The sequence below is a fragment of the Mesoplodon densirostris genome, chromosome 11 (assembly GCF_025265405.1).
Source record: "Mesoplodon densirostris isolate mMesDen1 chromosome 11, mMesDen1 primary haplotype, whole genome shotgun sequence".
In the NCBI taxonomy this organism is placed as follows: domain Eukaryota; kingdom Metazoa; phylum Chordata; class Mammalia; order Artiodactyla; family Ziphiidae; genus Mesoplodon; species Mesoplodon densirostris.
Window position 1 is genome coordinate 7,625,112 of NC_082671.1, and position 20,850 is coordinate 7,645,961.

At 52.3% G+C, this 20,850-nt stretch overlaps 1 protein-coding gene across 1 annotated transcript in view; it reads left to right on the forward strand.

The window, feature by feature from the left end:
- Positions 1 to 19,903: 19,903 nt before the first annotated feature.
- The window catches only part of CD9 (CD9 molecule), a 35,954-nt gene continuing 35,007 nt past the window's right edge, over positions 19,904 to 20,850 (forward strand). The window contains exon 1 of the mRNA XM_060112166.1: positions 19,904 to 20,113. Coding sequence (XP_059968149.1) covers positions 20,048 to 20,113 — 66 coding nt within the window. The 5' untranslated portion in view covers positions 19,904 to 20,047. The remainder of the gene's footprint in view (positions 20,114 to 20,850) is intronic.

A 20,850-nucleotide genomic window follows, 5' to 3' on the forward strand; every position in this document is an offset into this window, starting at 1 on the left:
TTTACAAACACGGGCTCGAGATGGAAGGGGTAGCCTAAGTGGAGAATTGTGGTGTTCTGACTGAATCCCATTGTACCTTCTACCTGAGGCACCATCTCCAAAAGAACTAGAATGTAAGACAAAATTTGATGATGACCATTGCTTCACGTAGGACTCTCTCAGCTGCAAGTGACAAAAAAAAAAAAAGGTGGGGCTGGGGGAAACAAAATAGGAAATAGGAGCTCATTTAACTGAAAGGTCCAGGGGTCAGGCTGGGCTGCCTTTCAGTGCAGCCTGCCTGGGACCTCAAAGACCTGAATTCTCTCCATTTCTCAGCAGCTGTCTTCCTCAGGCCACATGTGATAACAAATGGAGACCGTGGTTCCAGGGTTTGTGCCTCCAGGTTCAAGCTCATCAGGGAGGAACCCCTACCTCTCCCGCAGAAACCGCAGCTGAAGTCTCCTTGGCTCTGGGTGGAGCCCAAATCCCTCCCCAAACTCATCACAGTGGCTTTGGCGATCCATCGTGGCTTCGGCCAGTGAGGCTGAATTACAGAGCTGGATCAACCGCACCCAAAGCAAAAGGGCAGAGAGAGGGTGGGGAGGGAGAGAGTCTTAAAGGAAATGTGAGATACTGGAGGATAAATACCCCAACTTCGGTCTCCTCCTGCCCTCCAAACAGACGGTGCAGGAGGCCGGGTGAAGCAGTGTACAAGGTCAGAGCAGGTTACAGAGGGTTGGCAGAGGAAGGCAAACAGAAAATAACCAGCACACCAGGGTGGGGCCTAGATTCACCCCCGCCAGCCACTCTCGGGAGCAAGCCCGAGTTCGCAGCCTGGTGTAGCAGGTGCTCTGGCTACACTTTCTCCCTCCGACCTCGGTCCCCTCTCTCACCACCCCGACGCCCAAGCCCCTTACCCCAGACCGACACAGTCCGTCCCCAACTTCCCCCCTTGCCAGCTGCTACTCCCTCTGCTTGTAATGTACTCTCTCCCTTCCCCACCCCCTCCCTTTCTTTACAGGTCGAACTCCTATTCATCTGTCAAGGCCTTTTTCTGATGGCACCTCCTCCATGCAGACTGCACCAAGTCCCACACTCAGAGTATCTCCTCTGTCCCCACAGCATTCCTACATAGAGCCCATCAGAGCAGCTGTGGCCTTGTCCTGGGACCGTTTACCTGTCTGTCTCCCTGTCCGGCTGTGAGCTCCCTGGGGCTGGGGATTGAGTCTACTCAGCTCTCCGTCCTTGGCTCAATTGCACTGTCAGGCACATAGTCGGCCCATAAATATTCACTGAATACATGAATAAAAGATGAGGAGAAGACTTCTGTGTCCTTCTCATCCCCCCTGCCTTTTTCTGGTCCCACAACAGAGACCAGCGCAGGCAGGAGTAAAAAGAAAGAGGGGCTTGTACCCCAGCAGCCCCTGGCACTTTCCTCTCCCAATCCAGTTTCAGGCTCCGCCTTACATAACACGGGAAGCCTTTCTCCTTGGCCTTTCTATTGCTGGAAAGTGCTATAGGTGTGAGCTGCGTGGACCTGAGGAAACAGTGTTATCCACCAGGCCCTCTACCCTGCCCCCAGAGCCCCAGGGCTACGTGGGCTGCCTCAGCAGGACTTTCTCCGGAGCACAGCCCCACACGGGAGAGGTCCCTCCGGACCAGCTGGCGTGATCACAAGGGGCACCCTGCTGCCCCTGCTGATTAAGCACCTACATTTGTCACAGCCGCTCTGACCAGCCCAAGGGGGCAAAACTCCTTCCTTCCTCCTTCATTCACATAGTCGTTCATTTACAAACAGGGTGTCACACACTGAGGACACGGCAGCGAATGAACACAAAGGACCTACAGTCTAGAGGGGGCGACAGATGCTGAACCGGAAACAATCTGTGTGACGAGACCCGCAAGAAGGGGAGAGGGGAGGGGGAAACGAGACGACAGCTGAGGAAGCCGGAAGCAGAAGGGTCCGAACGGGCAGCTGCTCCTCCCCTGCCAGCCTCAACTCCAGAAATCAAGGGACCAGGAGACAAGCATCAGCGGGCAGGAGAGGCTTTGCATCCGTTTCCTCGGGGGCATCACAGAGGACCACAGGCTGGGGGCTGAAGCGCCGGGGATGCGTTCTCTCACTTTCTGGGGGCCAGCAGTCTGCGATGGAGATGCGAGTGGGTTGCCTGCTTCTGATGGGCAGAGTGGGAGGGCAGTGGAGCAGGTTCTTGTTTTGTTGACCCTTAGCCCTGCTGTACTCCTGAGAGGGCCACTTCCCTAGCACATTTCCGGGCCTGGCTGACTCACTGGACAGGAAGGGAAGGGCTGCAAGGGCTGGCGGCCGACCAGGGACCCCTCATCTCTGGCCACGCCCGACACAGCCTCCTGGGGGAGCCCACGCACACCAGCCCTCCCCTCTCTGTGTGTCCTGCCTTTGCTAGCAGGTGGCCACTCGGCCCTCTTGGGTAGGGGGATGCCACATGGGCCCAGCTCTCCCTCCCTGGATGGTCCTTTATCCAGGGGCCCAGCTGTCCTGAGAGGCTTCCACTACAAGTCACTCATCCATCCACACACTGAGCCCTCGCTTCCCTTTCAACAAATAAGTATCAGCACCCACCGTGGACACCATCTAGGCCCTGGAGATATAGCAGCAAACGTAAGGACTAGCCACGGCCCCCGTGAAGTTCGCATTCAAGTGGATGGAGACAAAGACCAGAAAAATCAACATATACCACGTCAGCTGGTGATAAAGTCAACAGAGGGAGCAAAGCAGGGGAGACGACAGGGACGCATGGAGTGGGCAGGGCTGTGTCATACAGCCAGCCAAGAAGCCATCTCCGATAAGCGTCCTTTGGAGCAAGGCCCAAAGAAGGAAGGATCCTGGGGGAGAGGGATCCAGCTGAAGGAACAGCAGGAGGCCAGGTCAGAGGGGCAGTGTGCCTATCAGTTTTAAGAAACATCCTAGGGACTTCCCTGGTGGCACGGTGGTTAAGAAGCACCCTGTCACTTTTTTAAAGTGTGCATGGATATGTATTACAGGGGGGAAAGGTGGGGAAATGCATAGTCATACACAGGGGGAAGAAGAAAGGAACATGCATGTCCCCTTGCTGGTTATATGCTGCAGGAATACATGCCTCTCAGCCTTTGTTGGTCCTGAAGCTTCCTGAAATGTGCTGACATCTGGGCTGCACAGAGACCCTCACCTTCACTTTCACCTGCTCTTCTCGAATTGCTTCACTCTATTTCTGTATATATGAATATGTCATGAGGATTATTAATAATGCTAATGATATGGCTGCAAATGGTGCCATATACAAGGTTTGGCTTCTTGGAACATTTATAAACCCAAACCAATACCTGTCACCTCTTATGTTGCTTTCAAATCCTTCCATTTTAAGTAACTTCTTTTTATCTTACAAGTCTGCCTGATTGACCTCTGAATTTCTCCACCCCTAAAAGCTGTGCCCGGTTCTCTGGGTCAAGCTGGATGGTGACGAGCAGCAGCAACACACACTTCTCTTCGCTTCCTCCTGAAATTTGCTTAAAGCTGAGATAAGTACGGATTCTGACACTAGTACCTTGTTCCTGGAGCTCAAGTCATTCTATGGATGTTTGCTTATTAGTTTCAGGACCCAAAACAGCACAAGTCCCTCCTCCTCGATAGCTCCTTCACATCTCAATCCTGCAGTCCTTACTCAGGCAAACTGTGCACTTCCAGAGGGGCCCTGGGCTCTGCCACACACCCAAAGGAGGTCTTCTCAGTGTATTTCTAAATGGCCTCACACTTGGTAGAAGAAACAGAAGGGTTACTCCAATGCAGTTGCAGTCTGCAATCTGCTAAGGCAGGGCTCTCATTTGTGTCCAAGTTGGCCTGATATGGACTGCATCTGGTTTATGTATAGATGGGTCCTGTTGGGGTATGCGCACAGACATGTGAGTGTGCATATGTATGCCCTTTGTGAGAGAGAGAGAGATATATATTTACATATCTATATGTAAATATATATTCACACATCTCTATATATTTAATGTATTGCACATGTATATTTAAAATATATATGAAAGAACTCTAAAAAAGAAGAACCCATCTGCCAATGCAGGCCACATGGGTTCGAGCCCTGGTCCAGGAAGATCCCACATGCCGCGGAGCAACTGAGCCCGTGGGCCACAACCACTGAGCCTGCGCTCTAGAGCCCGCGAGCCACAACTAATAAAGCCTGCGTGCTGCAACTACTGAAGCCGCGCGCCACAACTACTGAAGCCCGCGCGCCTACAGCCTGTGCTCCGCAACAAGAGAAGCCACTGCAATGAGAAGCCCGTGCACTGTGACAAAGAGTAGCCCCCGCTCACCGCAACCAGAGAAAGCCCGCACGCAGCAACGAAGACCCAATGCACCCAAAAATAAATAAATAAATTTATTTTTTTAAAAAAAAGAAACATCCTAGAGTCCAGGGTGTGTGTGTTGGGGGAGGGTGAGTGGGGACCAGATGCACCGTTAAGGTGTGGGCATCATATCACAGGCCCTGAGGAATTGGTGTTTAACCCTGAGGAACTGGAGATTTTAAAAGTTGAGAACAAAATGTCCCATGTCCGCAAGGAGCTTCCTGTCTAGAATCAGAAGTGGAACAATCCCCAGCAGGGGCTACGTTGACAGTGGGATTCCTGCTAAAGTTTCTTGGAACGCAAGAGTGTTCTCTGCCAGCCCTGGGGAGACACGCCTGTCTCAGTTTAGAAGCCTGCTGTTCTGCGTCAGGATCGGCTTTTGACTCTTTGTCCCCAAAGCGGGTGCTTGTTTGTTTGTTCATCATAAATTTAAATTGAGGGGGAAAGTGTTGTAATATCTCGGTTAACCAGTTTGCCTCAGAGAACTGAGCTGATCCAGCCACGGCCAACCCCGTGCCATGGAAAGTAGAACACAGTGCATGCATGCGTGCATGGGGCGGGGTGTGCATCAACACACTGCAGTCTTCCTTCGTCCCTGCCAGCTTTGGGGTTTTCCAGGGACTGTTCCTCTCTTCTGGAGGGAGGGGCAGGGGGCGGGTATAGGAGATGGGGACGGAGTTGGGAGGCACACTGGAGAGTGTCTGTGGCAGAAACAGATTGTGTACAAGCAACCGGGGCCACTAGAGAGAGAAATATGAGCAGAGCCCATGTAAATGTACTGACCGAGAGCATTCCTGTGGTTCTAAGTGTGTGGGAAAACAACTTGCAGATCTGGACAAGTTCACGCAGGGAGGGGTACAGTGTGGTGGACCAGGGCCAGAACTAAAAATAAGGCGGTGTTTCTATGCCAAGGGGAAGCGTTAGCATCTGTGGGGCTGTGGCAGAGGAGAGGGGAGCTTCAGCGCCCCCAGGCACAGTGAGGCCAGAGAAGAGGAGAGGGAGGGCTTGGCCAGGCCTCCGTCTCAGCACTGAGATAGGATGATGCTCCCCAAAAGAGGAGACCTCTCTCCTCTTCCCAGCTGGGAAGCCGAAGCCCAGAGAAGGCAGAAGTCGGGCAGGGAAGGACTGAGGCAAAGGCTGTCCCGCCGCAGTAGAAAGACTCCAGGCGTTACTGCTGGCCCACCCTGGAGGCTGGCCCATCCCTGCCAGAGCAGCAAAGAGGGGTGGGGCCGCCTCCAAACCTCCTCCCCAGGGAGCAGTTAAGGAGCCCAGGAGTGGCCTGGAGTGGAGGGAAGGGACCCAGCACTTACTGGGTGTTCACTAGATGGGGGTGTTTTCCAGGGTCCCACAATGATCCTGAAAGGTGGGTATTTCGTTCCTTTTTTACAGATTATGGAAACAGGATTCTGGACTTCTCTGGTGGTCCAGTGGTTAAGACTCCGTGTTGCCACTGCAGGGAGGAAGGGAGGGAGGGAGGGAGGGAAGGAAGGAAGGAAGGAAGGAAGGAGGGAAGGAGGGAAGGGAGGGAGGGAGGGAGGAGGGAGGGAGGGAGGAAGGAAGGAAGGAAGGAGGGAGGAGGGAGGGAGGAAGGAAGGAAGGGAGGGAGGAAGGGAGGGAGGGAGGGAGGGAGGGAGGGAGGAAGGAAGGAAGGGAGGGAGGAAGGAAGGAAGGAAGGAGGGAGGAGGGAGGGAGGAAGGAAGGAAGGGAGGGAGGAAGGGAGGGAGGGAGGAAGGAAGGAAGGAAGGAGGGAGGAGGGAGGGAGGAAGGAAGGAAGGGAGGGAGGAAGGGAGGGAGGGAGGAAGGAAGGAAGGGAGGGAGGAAGGGAGGGAGGAAGGGAGGGAGGGAGGAAGGGAGGGAGGAAGGGAGGGAGGGAGGAAGGGAGGGAGGGAGGGGAGAGGGAGGGAGGGAGGGAGGAAGGAAGGAAGGAAGGAGGGAAGGAGGGAGGGAGGAGGGAGGGAGGGAGGGAAGGAAGAAAACAGGGTTCAAAAAAGACTCACAGACTCTCATAATCCCAAGGCCACCCAGCATGTCAGTGGCAGAGCGGAGACTGGACCCCAAGGCTCTGCCCCCAAGCCTGCACTCCTTCTGCCACCTGTCACTCATCTAAAAGGCAGAAAGGGAAGCAGACCCTTTCCAGGTGGCCCCAGAGGGCAGAACAGGGACAGGGGTCACAGGCGGGGAGGAAACCTTTGTAATAACCAGAACTCCCCGACAGTAAGCGGCTGGCCTCAGGAAGCGGCAAGCTCACGCAAACGCTGGCTGCTGGGGACCGTGACCGGGATCCAGGAGGTTCCCATCACTCTCAGGGTCTGTGCCATGTGGAAGCAGCACGCGAGTCTGCCCTGCCTGGGTCTGACATTGCCCTTGACCTGCCCTTGGTGTGGGCAGGAGGGAACCTTGAGTCTGGGAAGAAGAGAACCGTCTCTGGAAGCTGCCTGCTAATGGATCAATCATCCAAGCAGTTTGCAGCCCTAATATCCAGCACCAAGCCGTAGGAACAGAGCCTGGCCCTCAGGCTGCTCAGCACCTTCTAGGGAAATAGGGCTCCCACACAAAGGGAAACAAGCAGCCAGACCCAGGCAAGAGAGGGCGTTTGCTGCAGAAACAAGGGCTAATTTACCTGCCGCCTCCCAGGTTTATAAGGAGTCAACAGACAGGACAATGGGGCCTGGAGAACCCAGGGAAAGCGCCCTGTACTGATAATTATAGAGTTAATAGTGTTATTCACAGCTGTCTTTTTTTTTTTTTTTTTTTTTTGAGCATTTACTTTGTGCCAGACACTGTGCTGAATGTTTTGGATGCATTGTAGAATTTAACCCCCCAGAGCACCCCTGTGAGACAGGTGCTTTTATCGCCTTTTTACGGACAAGGAGACAGGCCCAGAGAAGGGATGTAACTCGCCCAAAATTGCACAGCGAACGTGGCAGAGCCGGGACTCAAGCCCAGACCTGTCAGACTCCAGACCCCGAGTACAAGTGAGGAGCTGGGGCTTCCGCCACCTCTGCCCTGATACAGAAACAGCTCCAAGATAGAATGGAATCGTTTCCTGTTGCTGCTTAACAAATTAGCACAAACCTAAACACACGTTTATATAATATTTGTGTAGGTCAGAAGTGCGAGCTAACATCAAGGTGTCAGCAGGACTGCCTTCCCTTCTGGAGGCTCCAGGGCAGAATTCATGTCTTTGCCTTTTCCAGCTTCAGGAGGCCAGAGTCAACCCTCAGTATGTGGCCCCTTCCTTCGGCTTCAAAGCCAGCTTTGCTATGTCTCTCCGACCTTTACTCACATCTTCCCCTGACCACAGCCAGCGAAGGCTCTGATTTTAAAGATCCACATGACTAGACTGGGTCCACCTGGATAATTCAGGATCACCTCCCCATCTCAAAGTCCCTTTTACCATGTAAAGTAACATATCCACAGGCTCCAGGGATTAGGGTGTGGACATTTTAGGAGCCATTATTCTGCCTAGCACGTATAATAAAGTGGGGGGAAAAGCAAATGCACCAGTAGCAAGGTACTTAAAAAGGGAGGGAGGGAGGAGGGAGCAATTATATGTATTCGTATTCGCATAAAGGATACATAAAACCAGCACTGGTTACTGGAGGAGAACCAGGCTGATGGGGGACAAGGCTGGATGGTGATATTTTGGGTTATTACAGAAGTGTTCAAACACACACAAAACTAGAGAGAACAGTCTAGTGAATCCTTCTACCCATCACCCAGCATCAACAGTTACCACCGTTTTGCCTTCTAGTTTCATTTATCTCCCTACCTTTTGGGAAAGGACTGAAAATGTACAGCAAATCCCACACACCGTATCACTCTAGCTTTAAAAACAGATGTATATGTGTAACTGATTCACTTTGTTATAAAGCAGAAACTAATACACCATTGTGAAGCAATTATACTCCAATAAAGTTGTAAAAAAAAAAAAAAAACTTCAGTATGTAGCTCTAAGAGACAGGGGGTTTTCAGAAGTATACCACAACTCCATCATCACACCTAATACACTTAAAAATAGTTTCTTACGATCATCTAACACTTAGTTTATATTTAAATTTCCCTAATTACCTACAAACTTTTTTTTTTTTTTTTTAATAATTGGTTCGTTTGGATCAGGACCCAGACAAGGCCCTCATGCTGTACTGGGTTGAGGTGAGTCCTGAATTTCTCTCAATCTATAACAATTTCCAGGAGATACACTCTTCCCTCTCTACACTTTTATATCTTTATTTCTCAATCATGTAAATGAATGATCTACACAGAAGTTACATTCGAGAGACAGTACAAATCTAAGGCTGCGCGAGAGTTCAAGGATGCAGGTGAAGAAGAGCATCCCAAGCAGGGGACTCAGGAGCAGAGAGGACGGGGGCGGGGGAGGGGGGGCCCTGCCGAAGCCCCCGGAGGTGGGTGGAGTCAGGGAGCCCAGGGGTCCAACATTCTGGGGGGTTTCCTGGTCTGCTTGGCAGAGGTAGGTGGAAGGGTTGCAGGGATACCAGCGACAGCCTAGGCTGCAGCATCCTGAGGAAAGTCCCCAAAGGGACTTTATAAATAAATAAATAAAAGGATGATGCAGCCTTATCTAAATGTGCAGTTTGCCGAGAAACCACAGGAAACCCACTACCCACCAAACCGAGCCTAGTGTTACACCAATGCACCCCCAGACCGGACAGCGGAAGACCTTAGAGGCGGATAATCCCGAAGGGCAGAGGAGCCGCTGAAGCTCCCAGGGGTGAGAGACCTGAGCTCTGTGCCAGCTCTGCCTTCAGCCGTCTGCAGGGTCCTGTGAAGGTCACCTGCAGATGCAGCACCTTGAGTAACCATGGCTGGGGGAGCGGGGAGTGAGCAATAGTATGCCCCAGCATGTGCTTGGATTTGCATAAAGAAGGTTACATAAAAACCAAATGAGACGGGCTTCCCTGGTGGCGCAGTGGTTGAGAGTCCGCCTGCCGATGCGGGGGACGCGGGTTTGTGCCCCGGTCCGGGAGGATCCTACATGCCACGGAGCGGCTGGGCCCGCACGTCCGGAGCCTGTGCAGTGGGAGAGGCCATAGCAGTGAGAGGCCCGCGTACTGCAAAAAAAAAAACAACAACAAAAAACCCAAAATGAGAGTGGGACTTCCCTGGTGGCGCAGTGGTTAAGAATCCGCCTGCCAAGGCAGGGGACACAGGTTCAAGCCCTGGTCCGGGAAGATCTCACATGCCGTGGAGCAACTAAGCCCATGCGTCACAACTACTGAGCCTGTGCTCTAGAGCCCATGAGCCACAACTACTGAGCCCACACGCCACAGCTATGGAAGCCCGCGTGCCTAGAACCTGCGCTCTGCAACAAGAGAAGCCACAGCAACGAGAAGCCCATGCACTGCAACGAAGAGTAGCCCCACTTGCGGCAACTAGAGGAAGGCTGCGCGCAGCAACGAAGGCCCAACACAGCCAAAAATAAATAAATAAATTTATCAAAAATAAAAAAACAAATGGGAGTCAAAGAGATCCTGAGTACAGAAGGAGCAGTGGAAATTCTCCCCACTTAACATTGCTAAAAGCCAGATCCCAAAGCCCCACTCCTACCACCACTCCCCATATTATTCCTGACTGAAAGAGGGGTTGCTGCAGGATGAATAGGAGTTTGCTGGGAATAGGAAATTTACTGTAGACGACGAGAATGACAGAGTCAAAGGAAGAGAGGCAGGAATGAGCCCAGGGCGTTCAGAGAATTAAAACGAATTCAAAATGCTAAATCCATGTGGGATCTTGGATTGGACTCTGGGACAGGAAGAGGACATCAGTGGAAAAACAGGTGAAATCTGAATAACATCTGCAGTTTAGTTAATAGTACTGTACTTAGTTTTGACAAATAAACCACTTTTTTTTCAGATGTTGACATTGGGGGGAAGCTGTACTATCTTTGCAACTTTTCTGTAAACCTAAAATTATTCCAAAATAAAAGAGTTAGTAAGAAAGAGAGAGAAGGAAAAAAGACAGAAAGAAGAGCAGTACAAAATGGCTAAAGCATAGAAGTTGCCAGAAGGGGGGAACGGGTGATGGGCATCGGCAGAGGCCACCTTACCAGGGCCTCCTGTGCCCCACCACGGGGTCCAGACTCCACCTCTCTGCAGGCAGTACCCCACGGCAATGTCCCCTCTTTCTGAACCCCTCCCACAGGCCCCAGGGGGACACCAGCCACAGTTTCTTACCTTCATGTTCATCTTAACTATATTTCACCTGCCCAGATGTGCCTGAACACACACACACAAAGATCCCAGGTCTGCTACACACACACACACACACACACACACACACACACACACACACACACCTCATCTAGGAGGAGCCCTGTGTCCAGCCTCTAATCCCCCCCCGGGAATCTAGAACCATCACCCAGAACAGAGGTCAGCAGCCATCCCCATTCCCCGTGGTGGAGGAAAAGCAGTCATCCTCCTGGCTCCGCAGCTGTGAAAAGGGAGCCTCAGAAGGACAGGCTCCAGCAAAGGCAGGACCAAGACGCAAACTCTCCACCTGTCTTCGGCCCCTAAGACTCAGACGCTCAGTTTGCTGGGGGCACCTACAAGATGGCACAACCCCTCGGGTGTCACCTGCAGTCCCTTCACCCACCTCCACAACCAAAGGGCAAGAAAGACAGAGAGAGCACCAATGTTAACACAGCCATTTACGCCATGCAGAGGTGGTTCAGCACCCGGGTCCTGGAGCCAGATCACCTGGGCTCAAATCCCGGCTCCGCTGCTTCCTAGCAAGTGAATTCATGCGGCCTCCATTTCCCCATGTGTGAAATGGACGTAGTAAGACTCTCAACCTCAGAGGGCCGTTTGAGGATCAAACGGGTTTACGCATAGCAGTTGTGCCCATCCAAGTGTTCGTTCTTTGGGCTTATTTTTTCATCTAGTGTCTGCACAGTACCTACTGTGGGTACTACAGGAGCTGATCATCTATTGGGGGACATTTTTTTAAAAAGATGCATGAAACATGAAATTACTGGGAATTCCCTGGCAGTCCAGTGGTTAGGACTCCGTGCTTCCACTGCAGGGGGCACGGGTTCGATCCCTGGTGGGGGAACTAAGATCCGCATGCCTCGCGGCTCAGCCAAAAAAGAAAACCACACACATGAAATTACCATCCAGGACAACGACTGATCAGAGTCTAGTGGGTAATTCAGAAAGAAACTACTACAGGAGTGCTGAGAGGGAGGGCCAGCGCAGCCTGGGATGATAGAGGATTCGGGAAAGGCAGGGGCCGAGCTGGCCTCAAAGATGGGGGCTGCTTATGGGTGAGAAGAGAAAAGGATGGGCCAGGGACTGGGGCAGAGAGAAGAGGAGGTGGGAAGCCAGCCATAGGTGTGGGTGTGCATGCAGTGTCCCAAGAGAGGGAACAGAATTGTAAATACTATAGGTAATGACAAGAGAGCAGAGGGCCTTTATGATGAGCTTAGAATCAGGACATGAGCCTTTCATACATTCAGAAAATACTTACTGTGCACCTGCTGTGTGTCGGGTACTGTTCAAGGCCCTTGGGATACTTCTGAGAACAAGACGGTCACAGTCTCTGCTCTAGAGGAGTTTACATTCTGGCGGAAGGAGGCAGATTATAAACAACACACATACTAAGAAAATTCTTTCCTCTGTGAGAAGGTGATAAGTGTGATGGCAAACAATTTAGCAGTAAGTGGAGCCCGAGAGGTTTTCGAGCAGGAAAAATGAGCGAAGCAAAGCTTTAGGGGTTACGACAAAAAGATGATATTAAATATTAGTTACTGGGGCTTCCCTGGTGGCGCAGTGGTTGAGAATCTGCTTGCCAATGCAGGGGACACGGGTTCGAGCCCTGGTTCTGGGAAGATCCCACATGCCGCGGAGCAACTGGGCCCGTGAGCCACAACTACTGAGCCTGCGCGTCTGGAGCCTGTGCTCCGCAACAAGAGAGGCCTCGACAGTGAGAGGCCCGCGCACCGCGATGAAGAGTGGCCCCTGCTCGCCGTAACTAGAGAAAGCCCTCGCACAGAAACGAAGACCCAACGCGCCAAAAATAAATTAATTAATTAATTAAAAAAATATTAGTTACTTACAACTCTTCGTCACCCCCCACCCAATCTCCTAAAGTCTCCTAAAATCTCCTAAAGACAGATCCTGAGAAACATGATTTGTTTTGCTGAGCTGGGGTAGTGGGAAGTGGAGGATGCAGACTGGAAATGCCGAGTGACAGCTACGTTGCTCCCCGTGAAGCGGAGGGCAGGGGCCAGAGGCTGGCAGGGGCTGGGCAGGGGTGCAGGAGACCAGGCAGGCATGGCTGCACAGAATGGAAGTTTGAAGAAAGATCCAAAAAGCATTTTGAGAATGGTGTTCTCTGGCATGCAAGCTGTCACCCCTCATTCAGTTCTCCGTGAAATCTTCATAAACTCCATACTCCGCGTGGGTGGTCTCCACATGGACTACGCGTGTGTTCAACACACTGAAAAGAAGTTATGGTGGGAGGAGGGCGGCCCACGGCAGCCCAAGCCCAGTGACAGGGCAAGGCAGTGGGTCCAGTGATGTGTGCAGACTGGATGAGTGAATGACAGGAAGGCGGGTAGGAGGATGGGACAGTTGTTTGGACTGAGGAAGGGCTTCAAGGACATGGCCCCACCTTGGGTGGAGCGTGAGGAAGGAAAGCTGAGCCATCAACACGGAGCTGGACTCAGAAGCCCTGAGGTCTGCTCTTTTCTCTAAATCCCTCTCTCTTGGGTGGGGAGGGATAAATTAGGAGATTGAGATTAGCATATACTCACTACTATATATAAAACAGATCACCAACAAGGATCTACTATAGAGCACAGGGAACTCTACTCAATATTTTGTGATAACCTACATGGGAAACTAACACAACATTGTAAATCAACTATATTTCAATTAAAAAATAAACAAATAAATAAATAAACTTCCTCGAAAAAGATAAAAAATTTTAAAAAGACACCAACAATCCAATAAAACCCTGTCATTTGAACAGAGAAAAAAATAAGAAACAAAATAAATCGCTCTCTCCTGCCTTAGGCTCGCTTCTTCATTTTTAAATTGGACAGCCTCGGTGGCACCTCCTACCAGTGATGGGAACAGTGTGGGCCCAGCAGGGGCAGAGGAATCCCAGGTGAGAGGAGGGGTCAGGGCTGACTGCAGGGTGTGGGCAAGGAGAAGGGCAGGCGGCCTCTTGTGCAGGGAGGCCCTCGGAGATTACGAAGTCTGATCTTGATGTTTATTTTGACATGTCTATGAGTATACTATTGATTCTGTGACAAATTACCACAAATTTAATGGCTTAAAATAAGCACACGTGACTTTACCATTCTGCATGTCAGAAGCCCAAAAACGAGTCGGGAGGATGACATCTGCTCCCTCTGGCAGCCCTAGGGGAGAATCTGCTTCCTTGCTGTTTCCAGCCTCTGGAGCTGCCTGCATTCCTTGGCTTGCGGCCCTGCGTCCTTCCCATCTCAGCCTCCACCTCCACGTCTCCCTCTCTGGCTCTGATGCTCCTGCCTCTTCTTCTAAGGACTCGTGGGATTACACTGGGCCCGTGAGTACAGGCCACCTGCGTCCTTCCCATCTCAGCCTCCACCTCCACGTCTCCCTCTCTGGCTCTGATGCTCCTGCCTCTTCTTCTAAGGACTCGTGGGATTACACTGGGCCCGTGAGTACAGGCCACGATAGCCTCCCCATCTCAAGATCATAACGTAGTCACACATGCAAAATCCCTTTTGCCCTGGAAGGTAGTATCTTCACGGATTTGGGGGTTTAGGATGTGGGCACATTTGCGGGGACATTAGGGTTAGGGAAATGCTCTACAGGCCCTCAGATATCACGATGAATTTAAAGAAAATTTCAAAGGAAAGACGGTGGGAGGAACAAGGGGGGATGCACGTCCAGGGAAAGAGGGGAGCACAGGACAGAGGAGCCATGCCTGAGGCAGACCCACTCCCTGGCAGTTTTTTTTTTTTTTTTTTTTTCTTTTTGCGGTATGCGGGCCTCTCACTGTTGTGGCCTCTCCCGTTGCGGAGCACAGGCTCCGGATGCGCAGGCCCAGCGGCCATGGCTCACGGGCCCAGCCGCTCCACGGCATATGGGATCCTCCCAGACCGGGGCACGAACCCGTATCCCCTGCATCGGCAGGCGGACTCTCAACCACTGCGCCACCAGGGAGGCCCCCTGGCAGTTTTTTCACAAGTTTGCAGAGGGCTGCTATGGGCCGGCAAGGGACTGGACGCTTGGAGAACACAGAAACTAACCAATCGCACGTGTATTTAGAGGAGCTCGCCTCCAAAACATGTACACAGGAGAGATTACGATGAAGGCCAATGAGTCACACAGGAAAGATCCAAACAAGGTAATCCACGGAGGAAAAGACCGAGTGTTCAAGGCTTCACGGAGTGGTGACATTTGAGCTTAGTAAGAGGCACAGCAAAGACGTTTCTAGAAGGGAAGGGAGTGAACCAAGATGGTGCAACCCAGGGACAGCAAGGGAGAGGTGTCTAGAAAGAAGGGCTGGTCAGCAGGGTCATGGCAAGGAGAAATGGCCACCAGTGTGGCAGCTGGGAGGCCTTAGTGGCCCATGAGAGTGGGTTCTCCAGCCGCCTCCCATAGCGGGAAGCAAGAACGGTCCCAGGCAGACGGGTGTGGCCAGTCCTCAGCTCCCCAGCCCTGTGTTCAAATCTTACCACCAGGTGGGGCACAAGAGCCAAAGTGAACCCTCAGCCAGAGCAGGGGTTTTTCCAGAAACAGGATGTCCTGAGGGAAGGTAGGAAAAGTTTTCCCACTCCATCACCACAGAGCCTGGAAGGCCTCACTGCCTTCATGTGACCTCTGACTCAGGGGCTTACCCAGATTTTCCCCTTCCAGTTAAAGCAAACCATATTTTTTCCATTGCTCCCTTTCTTGGTTGCCTGTAGGACTCAACGCCTCTAACAAACACACTTTGGGGCGGAGGCTCAGGGCACCACACAATAGAGGGGACCTGACATCTCCTAATTCAAAATGTCACTGTACAGGCCCAGACAGAGGAGGTGGCTCGTCCAAAATAAACCAAAGGGTGGGATCAAGAACAGAATTCAGATCTCCTCACTCACATTCTCAGGACTCCTTGATTGTACGTAATTTGATGTTTCACCGTAGCCCTCTCCTACCAACGGTTTCTTGAGGGTAAATAATAACAGTAATAGTAACAGTAGCCAACATTCCCTGGGCACTCCAGTGGCAGGTGGATGACCTCAGCCAGGGCTCACAATTACCCTTAGGAGGAGTTTCTGTTATAAGCTTCAATGTTTGCTCAACGCCTCCCATCTGGGCTTGTGAATGAGGAGGTGGGGCGGGGAGAGGAGAGGAGAATATAAAAAAGATAAAATCCTTTCTCTCCTTAGACCTGTTCTCCCAAGGCGGGTGGACTCTGGCTGAGAACAGCACCGTGAGACCTCGTCTGGTTTCCGGCCTCAGCACCCCACACCCTGCTGGACCCCAACCATCCTTGGCCATGGTGGGTGAGGGGCAGTGACCTGGCAAAGAGCACCAAAACTCCTCTGCCCATGGCCACCACTGGCAACATTTAGGGAACTGTGTTTCCGCTGCTGCTCCTTCCCAGTCCTCCTTCTTTCCCTGTCTCACCCACTATGGTGGTTTCCCCAGCAGCTGCCTGTGGTTTTGTGCCTGTGCCTTTCCACATGCTTCCCTCTGCCTGGAGTTCCCTCCCCAGCCTTGTCTGCTGGCCCGCCTTCCAAAGTCAGCGGCGGTGTCCCCCTCGCTGGAAGCCTCTCCCGGCTCTGGCAGACCTGAGTACACACCCCAGCCCCTGCTATTTCCTAGGCCACATCTCCCCCTGTTAGCACGAGTTCGTGGGCCTGACGCACCGTGAGGCCAAACATACCAAAACGTCGGCGTTTGGAGCACAGGAAGGTTTATCAGGGCAGGGCCATGCAAGGAGACGGGTGGCTCATGCCCTAAAAAACCTCCAAGCTCCAGGAAGGATTTCGAAGGGGTTCAGCAAAACTTTTTTAAAAGCCAGGCAAGGGACAAGGGTCGCAGGGTCTGTGATCCGCTTGTGCACAATTCTCTGATTGGCTGATGGTGAGGTAACAGGGCGGAGTCACAGGGGTTCACATGACCAATCCTTAGGCTCCAGGAGGCCTGGGGCTATGTGTTCAGGTCATCAAGTAGTTAACATCTTCCCTTTGGTGGGGGGTTTTAGCATCTGTAAAACAACTCAGGAAATGTGCATCAAATACTATTACTGTAGGTACTTAAGAGAGAGCTAAAGCAGAGGATATGGGGGAGGCCTGTCCCAGGAAGGCCCCACAGGGTCCTGCTGGGTTACACGACAAGCAAGGACCCCAGGGCCTTATACTGGTCTGGCCTGCACTGAGATTTTTCCAGGTGAGAGAGAGGGTGTGTCGTCTTAGCATCGGGTATGTACAGGACACAGAGCAGGCTCTCCAGAAACACTGCAAGAAGAAATGAATGAAATCCTCCTGGGCTCCAGCTGGCCTGACTCTGATCTTGCCCTCGCTGCCCCCTCTCCTGGTTTGCCCCCCTCTCTCCAGCCTCCACCCCGTTGCCCCACCCCTTGGTCTCTCACCTGAACTACTCCACAGCCTCCTAACGTACCTCCACACCTCCACGGGTCCCCAGCTCACCTTCATCTCCTGCTGCCCCCCCTCCCCAATTGCAGGTGCCCTGATACACCTCACCTTTCAGTCTAACCCCCCAAAGCTCTGAGCCAAGGCCTGGAGATAAGAGACAATGGTCCTTGTCCTCAAGGAGCCTCCTGCCTGCTCCTCCTCTCAACCCCCAACCGCCCCCTGCCACCAGCCACCCAACTACCTAAAGCACAGGTTCCCTGCTTATAAACACTTCAGTGACCCCTCACCCCCGCGTGCAGAGTCCAGGACCATGAGGCACCTCTACTTACATCCCCACCTACACCTCCCCACACGCCTCCCCCAACTGTGAGCTCCAGCCCAGACCCCAGACGGCCCCAGCCCCAGCTTTGCTTGATTCTCCCATGATTGCAACCACTTTTCCTGGGGTTCTGAAGCATGCTTCCCAATTTGGGTCAAAGGCTCCTCCTTTAAGCCCCCCTGGCCTTTAAGCCTCTCTCCTTGACCTCCTGTAACACGCTCACCCCCCTCCTGCCCTAAGGACATACCCTCGTAACAGGATACTGAAGTGTTTTCCAAAGAATGCATCAATGAGACAGATCTACAACGATCATAAACAGCAAAATATGTACTTTAAAGTAGTAACACAGGCTGTTTCTGGTGAGTGTTATTTTGAGTTACTTTTTTTTTTTTTCTTATTGGTATTTTCTGATGTTTCGGTAATTGAGCAGGTTTTGTTTTTGTAATTAAAAAAACCACCAAAGGAAACTTCATTTTGAAAAAAATACGAAAGGGTTTTGGGATTTCAAAAGTAGGGGGAATCTCCTCATCCTCTGGTGAGAAAGAGGAAAGGAATGTTTAAGGGGCCATAGAATTTCTACAAGTGAAGATGGGAAGGCAGGCCAGCCAGAGGGCACACACCACATGCCAGGTGCAGACCTGGGGTGCTGGGGAGGGCAGAGTGTCCCCTACAGATGCAAGATGAGGAATTTTAACTTATCTCATTGAATGTGGGGAGCTGAAGAAAGAATTTTTTTCTTCCAGTTTTACTGAGATAGAATTGACCTACAGCACTCTATAAATTTAAGGTGTACGACATAGTGATTTGACTCACATACATCATGAAATGATTACCACAGTGGGTTTAGTGAATATCCACATCTCATACACATAAAGAAATAGAAAAATATTTATATTTTCTCCTTGTGATGAGAGCTCAGGATTTATTCTCTTAACAATTTTCCTTTACAACTTGCAGCAGTGTTAATCATGTATTATATTGTACATTACATCCCTAGTACTTATTTACCTTATAATGGGAAGTTTGTCCCTTTTGACTACCTTCATCCAATTCCCCTTCCCCTCCCCTCCCCACCTCTGGTAACCACAAGCCTGATCTCTTTTTCTGAGTTTGTTTGCTTGTTTTTGAAGTATAATTGACCTACAACACTGTGTTAGTTCATGATCCATAACACAGTGATTCGATATTTCTATACATTTCAAAATGATCACCACAAGTCTAGTTACCATCCGTCACCATACGAAGATATTACATAATTATGGACTATATTCCCCACACTGTACATTTCATTGCCATGACTCATTTATTCTGTAAGTAAAAGTTTGTACCTCTTAAATCTCCCTCACCTAATTCTCTCCTACCCCTACCCCCTTCCCTATGGCAACCACCTGTTTGATCTCTGTGTCTATGACTCTGTTTCTGTTTAGTTGTATTTGTCTGTTTTTTAGATTCCACATGTAAGTGAAATCATACAGTACCTGGCTTTCTCTCTCTGATTTATTTCACTCCACATAATACCCTCTAGGTCCATCCATGTTGCTGCCAAGTGGCAAGATTTCATTCTTTTTTATGGCTGAGTAATATTCCATTGTGTGTATATACATTTTCTTTATCCCTTCATCTATTGATGGACACTTATGCTGTTTCCGTATCTTGGCTACTGTAAATAATGTTGCAATGAACACAGGGGTGCAAATGTATTTTCAAGTAGTGCTTTCATTTTCTTTGGATAAATACCCAGGAGTGGAATTGCTGGGTAGTTCCCTTTTTAATTTTTTTAAGGAACCTCCATACTGCTTTCCATGCACCAATTTACATTCCCCCCAACAGTGTAGGAGGGTTCCCTTTTCTCCACATCCTTGCCAACGTTTATCATTTGCGGGACTTTTTTGAGCGGGGGAGAAACACCCTAAGCACTCTGGCACTGGACCATCAAAGAGGTAGCAGTGGGCAGAGTCAAAGGGCAAGAGGGCGGGTGATGGGCAGTAGAGGCAACAGAAGCCAGGCTACAGCCTTTGTCTTCTCCTCTGGGCCACCTGAACCTCAAGTTCAGGAAGCACTCCCGGGCTGCCCGGCCCTCAGACATATTACTATTCAGTGATGGTATCTGAGACTTACTCCCATAAGCCTCCGACCGATCTTCCCACCTGGACGACGAGCTTCTAATTCCTCCTGCTCCGCATGATGTGCCGAGTTAACAGTGTGTTTCACGAGTGAAGGTTGGCAAGGAGCCGCCCCAGGGAGACATAAGGCCAGGCAGCTTCTCTTTAAATCGAGGCCAAAGCAAGAAGAGCCCTCATTCTGAGGGCAGCCGGCCTTGGGTTAAGGGACCTCGGCCCCGACCACCGGGGAAGGTCTCCCAAAGTAGAGGGCTCGGGAAGGGCGGAAACCAGGCGACAGCCGGAAGGGCGAGGCCTCCACTTACTCTGGGACGAAAGCAGCCGAACATGACCGACTGAAGACCCCAGGACTGGTGGGAGGAAACATGGAGGATGGCGGGAAGTCAAGGCCGGCTGACTCGGTGGGAAGGGCCGAGCCAGAGGCGGGAGGGGCCGCGGCCACCGGGGCGGGGCGGGGCGGGGCAGGTGGGGCGGGGGCGGGGGCGGGGCCCGGCACATGCGCACCGCGGCGGCGCGCGCCCGAGGAGTGGCACTTTTTAAAAGTGCAGCCCTGAGGCCAACCCGCAGCCGCCAGCACCTCGGTCCGAAGCCTGTTCCCGCCCGTCCCGGCCTCAAGCGCCCCCGTCCCACACCAGTCCGGCCCAGGCCAGTCCAGCGCGCACCATGCCGGTCAAAGGAGGCACCAAGTGCATCAAATATCTGCTGTTCGGATTTAACTTCATCTTCTGGGTGAGTGAGCGCGACTGCCGCGCGCTCCTCTCCGGGGCCACCTGTCCGTCCCGGGCACCCGGTCCGCGGTCGGGGTTGCCGGTCACCGGCATCGCCTGCGCAGGGGAAGACTCCTGGCGGGAGGAGAGGGCGCTGCGGCCGCCAGCTGGCTCCTCGGCGGGGGCCGAGACGGGATGGGAGGGCGCGTTGGTCCTGGGCTGGTTCGAAGCGGGGCGGGCAGGGGGCGCGGGGCCCTAGTGAGCCGGGGCGGGGTGGTTTGCTCCCACCCCGATCCCCTCCGAGTGCAGGAGGGAGAAACGGAGCACCCCCTCTGCTGGGGACTCAAGGCCCTGCCCGAGGGGGACTGTGGCGGGCAGTGCAGCTCGTGACCCGGGTGTGGTCCCCCCCGAGTGGCCGAGGCCGCGGGGAGGGGAGGATGCGGACCCTCCAAGGGACTAAGGTGGCGCCGGAGGAGCTCAGTGAAGGTCTGTTGGCACCTTTACGCCGGAGAGCAAGGGGCGCGCCGGTCGCGGGTGTCAGCGTCCCGGGCCCCGTCCCTGAATGAGTGTCGGGATCCCTCCTCCACCCCCGAGGAGGAAACTTCAGGCCCCCATGCTCTCAGACTGATTCTGAGCCGGCGTGAGAAAGTCCGAGCTCCCTCGAAACTACCTGAAAGACTAGCTTGTCTTGATTTTTTTTTTTTTTCCCCCGAAGAGCGATAAGTATCTGAGCTGGAGAGAACTCCGGGAGAGTTAGGG